General features: G+C 44.0%; 1 protein-coding gene across 4 annotated transcripts; it reads right to left on the bottom strand.

Moving 5' to 3' along the window:
* Positions 1-264: 264 nt before the first annotated feature.
* On the bottom strand, positions 265-4,610 carry LOC115739583 (serine/arginine repetitive matrix protein 1-like). 4 transcript variants are annotated; one of them, XR_004015260.2, is made up of 4 exons: positions 3,367-4,610; positions 2,677-3,333; positions 476-540; positions 265-443 (listed from the first exon to the last, which is right to left on the bottom strand). XR_004015260.2 is itself a non-coding variant. In XM_048273612.1 (3 exons), exons 1-2 carry the CDS (start codon positions 4,445-4,447, stop codon positions 2,702-2,704), a joined length of 1,713 nt encoding a protein of 570 aa, XP_048129569.1. In that variant the 5' UTR covers positions 4,448-4,610; the 3' UTR covers positions 265-550; positions 2,677-2,701. The 4 variants fall into 4 exon arrangements, 3 of the variants coding, with proteins under 3 accessions (XP_048129569.1, XP_030528605.1, XP_030528603.1); XM_048273612.1 differs by having other exon boundaries at positions 265-550; XM_030672745.2 differs by having other exon boundaries at positions 265-547.
* Positions 4,611-4,988: the final 378 nt, after the last annotated feature.

Raw genomic sequence — 4,988 nt, 5'->3', positions numbered from 1 at the left:
ACATCGAAATTGTGATTCGGGCGAATATTTAGAAACTAGCAGCACGAGGAGTACCTGCACTCAAATTGTTCTGATTTTTATGCGTCGTTTCTGTTGCCGTCGCATAATTTTTCCTTCACAGGAATCATGAAAAAGCACAGAATAGAAAAACATCAGTGGCTTAGCACGTAAACTTGGGTTTTTAGCAGGAGCACGATGATGAACATCGACACCTATCACCCGCGCCCAACCAAACTATCAAAAAAGAACATCGGACGTAAAACTGTGAATTCCGCCGAAATCCATTAGAAGCTTGATAAAAAATAAGGAAAGGTCAACAAAACAGGGGAAAAAAAAAACAAAGAGAAAGCTAAAGAAAGAGGTTAGCAATAGAGGATTATATTTACAAAGGTGAGCTAAGATGAATGAGCATATACCAGGCAAGATATGCCAGAATGATCTCAAACAGTACAGAGAATTGGCTCAATGAATCGCAGTCCATATTAACTTTGCTTCTACCAAATGTCTTTATGCTTTCCTCCTCCACCAGTTCCAGCAAACCTGTACACAGAGTTGTTTTACTCCTCATAAGCACAGGAAGCGTACATAATACTACATATGCAGATACACATTAATACGAAGTGCGCGTGCGTATGTGCAGAAACGGGTGGAAGCAAATACAAGCCATACAGTAAACCATCTTGACATATAAAATGTCTAGATTTCAAATCAATACAGCCCAATTGCCACGGATAATGCTATTGCTTGATAAGCATCTTAACTAGCCAACGAGAGAGATCAACTTAAGCAACTTCCACCATCTGTATTATGAATCTTTGGCAATGAACATGCACCAAGTTTTATCGAAAGCAAGACAACATACTCAAGTGAGCTGCAGATCAGTGAAAATGAAACAGGACATACAAAATAATCCCAGCTGACAAATAGTGTCAATCCACATTCATATCTGTGTGCCGTACTATCATTACATATTACTGACGGTCTACATGCAATATCTTCATATCTTGACAATCACTAATATCAGTTGCATCTGTAGACACTAACCTTCATCAAACTGTCTCAAGCGGACAATCAAAGACTACCACCAAATGTTTTTTATGCTAATAGGTATCTTTTCAACTTAACTATTGTAACGGGTGATCAACTTTGGTAGATACACAATGGCTTAGGTTCATAGAAGAACACCACACTAATTATGTCATTTTTCAAAAGCTTGATGTAGCACAAAGTTCCAATCTTCGTGATATTTCCAATTGTCCCGGCATGTTCTTGAGGCCTACAGAGTGCCAAAAAAAAGTAAGAAGGAATGGCCCACCACCCCCCAAACTGCCAATCATGTGAAGGCCGTTTTGGTCCCAGTAATCCACCAACTCTGGAGTTTCTTCAACCGACAGTTTTCATGCTTAAAATGCTTCCTATCCATTTTAATGCAGTGACAACATAGTAAATCTTCAGTCAATAGATCTCTGTTTTCCCTATAAACATGTTTGACAAAGAAATGTTAAAACACATATTACTCATCGTGCATGGACCAGGGAAAATTGATTTCAAGTTGGATTCTTTGACTCAAAAGTTGGACTTTTCAAGTTCTCCAATATTGATTTCTCATGACAAATGAACAAACTATCAAGCTGCATATCACTATAGTGAAGCACCAAGAAAACTTGCACTATCCACAGAAACTCTAGTTATTAGATGCACCAGGGAATACTGGCCCAAATAAAAGAAAACAGATGCACCGGGGACCTAGAAGCCTTTATTAGATGACACCATAGACATTCACAACTTTCATGGTAATGAAAATAACATGGTTAAAAAGTATTTTAATATTGACAGCCTAATTAAAGTATTCATCATTAGAATGGCCCTCACATCTGCTTAATCCAACAAGAAATGGTTGCAATTTGTGATTATCTTCCATACAAACTATTTATTGAGAATCCTATACTTCCCAAACAAAATAATTCTCCAATTTCATATCAACAATGCAACAAGCATAGTGAACTTCGATTTTCCTTAGAAAAGTAGACTGCATCATTGGTAGCCCAAGAACTTAACTTCTGTACGGGCAAAGAGAGTTGGTCAGCCACACTAAAGGGTGCATATAGATAAAGAAAACACCTTCATTGTGCCAACAATTCCTTAACCATTGATTAGGTAAGATGTGGATTCCGGCTAGGTTTTGTAAGCTGGAGCAGGTGCAAATGGGAAAGATGAAGCGAGACACGACAACAATAGGATCATCTTCACATTCACAATGACCATTTCCACTAACCCGCGTTCTTTACAATCAAAAACTTGAGCCCGAGGGTCCAAATCAAGGTCTCCATCTCGCCTTATTAAATAAGTTCGGTCAAATCTACATTTGAAGAAGTGTTAGGTATAGGTCGGGAGATGGGATTGGATCCAGAATAAGAATTGGCTTTGCATCATCTGGCTTTTTCTAGCTTTTCGTTTCAGGGACTGGTAAAGACTGAAAAAGGGAACGCACTCAGTGTACCAAAAGTCGTTGCAGGAATCCCAAACAGTTCGGAAATCCACACCAACTATTCTTAACTAAATGCATTGTTGTTGTGCATAGCAGCAAATAGAATAGGAGTCAAAAAGCAGTGAGATAGAATGAACACTGAAATCACAGGCAGAAATTGCAAGGAAGTTCAACAAATGTAATCTCACCGCAGCTAAAACAAGGCCAGTGGCGTCAAAGAACCAACGTAACTCGACTTTCGCCGGCATTACCATCAGTTGTATCTTCTTTCCTAACCCAAACCGCGTCACTGCTCTGCTTTCTCACTCTCCTTTGTTCCTCCTTTCCTTCGATCACCCCATAAACAGTACGATCTCCACGATAAGACCTCCGCCGCTGGAAACCACCCTTTTTACTGTCATACTGCAATGACAAGTTCCTCAGTCCTCCTTCAATCTCCACCTTTGAATTGATAGCCAATACTTGTTTATTCAAACCCTCAGCTTCTGCCCTCACATGACTAGCATTGGCAGCAACATTCTCAACCTCCACTCGCCCTTCCTTGCTCTCCAGCATCGCATTCTTTCTCTCAGAACCGGCACGCCCGAACAACTTCTTCACCTCCTTTGCTGACGTGTGCACCACACCTTCCTTGGTCTTCGCCTCCACTCGCACTTCCTTGCTCTCCGGCGTCACAGTCTGGCCCTCAGAACTGGCACGCTGAAACTTCTCCTTCTTGACTTTCGCCGCTGGCTCGTTCGCTTCGCCTTCCTCCAGCTTCAACCCCTTTTCCTTTGCCCTAACTATGTCCTCATCTAACCTCCCCTTTCCCTTCCATTTGTTGTTGTTCTTATACCTCCTATCCTCCTCCTCCTCCTCCTTCTTCATCTTCCTCTTCTTCTTCTTCTTCTTCTCCGACTCTTCGGTCTTCTTCACCTGGTTGGCACTCTCGGCAACCACAGAAACCGCGGCCACCAAGGCTGATTCCGCTTTCTCGTCGGCGCCAAAACTCTTGTATTCACCACGACTCGATTTCTTCGAGGGCTTCGGACAGTTCGAGTCGATCGCCTGACGACCATCAATTCCCTCTTTGACGCTCGTATTGCATCGAACGGCCCAACAATTAGCAGGAGAAGGTCGAGAATTGGACTCGTTCCTCGGACTCGCCTTCACTCTCTCGCGCTTGGTATTGGTTTCACCTCGCACAAGCTCTTTTTCTGGCTGTTTTCGCTGGTCCTTCACCGGGGCCGATTCCGCTTCCTCGTCGGCGCCAGAACCCGCGTATTCACCACGGCTCGATCCCTCCGAGGGCTTCGGACCGTTTGAGTCGATCGCCTGACGACCATCACTTCCCTCCTTCACGCTCGTATTGCGTCGAACGCCCCGACGATTAGCAGGAGAAGGTCGAGAATATGACTCGTTCCTCGGAGTCGCCTTCACTCTCTGGCGCTCGGTAAAGGTCTCGCCTTGCGGAAGCCCTTGTTCTGGCTGTTTTAGCTGGCCCTTCAACAAGGCCGATTCTGCCTTCTCGGCACCGCCAAAACCCGCGTATTCACCACGGCTCGATTTCTCCGAGGGCTTCGGACCGTCCGAGTCGATGGCCTGACGACCATCACTTCCCTCCTTGACGCTCGCATTGCGTCGAACGGCCAAACGATCAGCAGGAGAAGGTCGAGAATCGGACTCGTCCCTCGGGCTCGACGCCTTCACTCTCTCGCGCTCGACTTCGGTTTCGCGTCGCGGAAGCTCTTGCTCTGGCCGTTTCCCCTTGTCCTTTTGCGCCGGAGGTGGGAACGACGGCGGCGGCGGCGGCGTCCGCGTCCGGCCTGGCGGTGGTTTTCCTGGTGGCGATCGTGGCCGTGTCTCGAGCTCCTTCAGTTTTTGCTGCGGCTGCTGCCGCTTGAGCCATTGCTCTCGGAGATGGTGGATGGTCACGAAGTTGGGAGGAACAAGAGGGTCGCCCGTCGTCAGATCCTCCATCGAAGCTCAGAGAGAGGATGGACCGGACCTTCGACCCCGATCTTCTTCCACCGGAAGAAGTAACCTCGAGAAAGTGTGAAATTGCAAGGAGAGAGAGAGAGAGAGGAGCGAGCGAGCCAGCGACTGAGTCGACACGGAGAGGTCCGTACAGGTGGAGGTCGGACGTTGACAAGATATTGAAGTCTTTATTAATTTATAAAGGAATCATTTGTTATTTGTTTAGTATTTTTTTAATTCAATATTTGTTTAGTATTTAGAACATTAAGAGGAGGGTGTAATTTAAAATTAGGCATGTCGATTAGCCCTTTTGGAAAGGTAAATTCATGATTGTTAAATAAATTTGTTTTTGGTAAAGTAGTAAATCCATTTTACTAATGTCATTCATATATTATTTTAGAAAATATTTAAATATATATTTTTATTGATAATGAAAATATCTTCCATTAATTTTTCGTTGATTAAATTTTTTAGAAGACACGAGAGATCATTTTTTGAACAATAATTTTGAAATCAATCATTTTTCGCCAAATAAATGGAGGCT

The sequence above is a fragment of the Rhodamnia argentea genome, chromosome 2, assembly GCF_020921035.1.
Source record: "Rhodamnia argentea isolate NSW1041297 chromosome 2, ASM2092103v1, whole genome shotgun sequence".
Classification (NCBI taxonomy): domain Eukaryota; kingdom Viridiplantae; phylum Streptophyta; class Magnoliopsida; order Myrtales; family Myrtaceae; genus Rhodamnia; species Rhodamnia argentea.
Note: the sequence above shows the minus strand (reverse complement) of the source record. Positions and strands in the feature narration are given on the sequence as shown.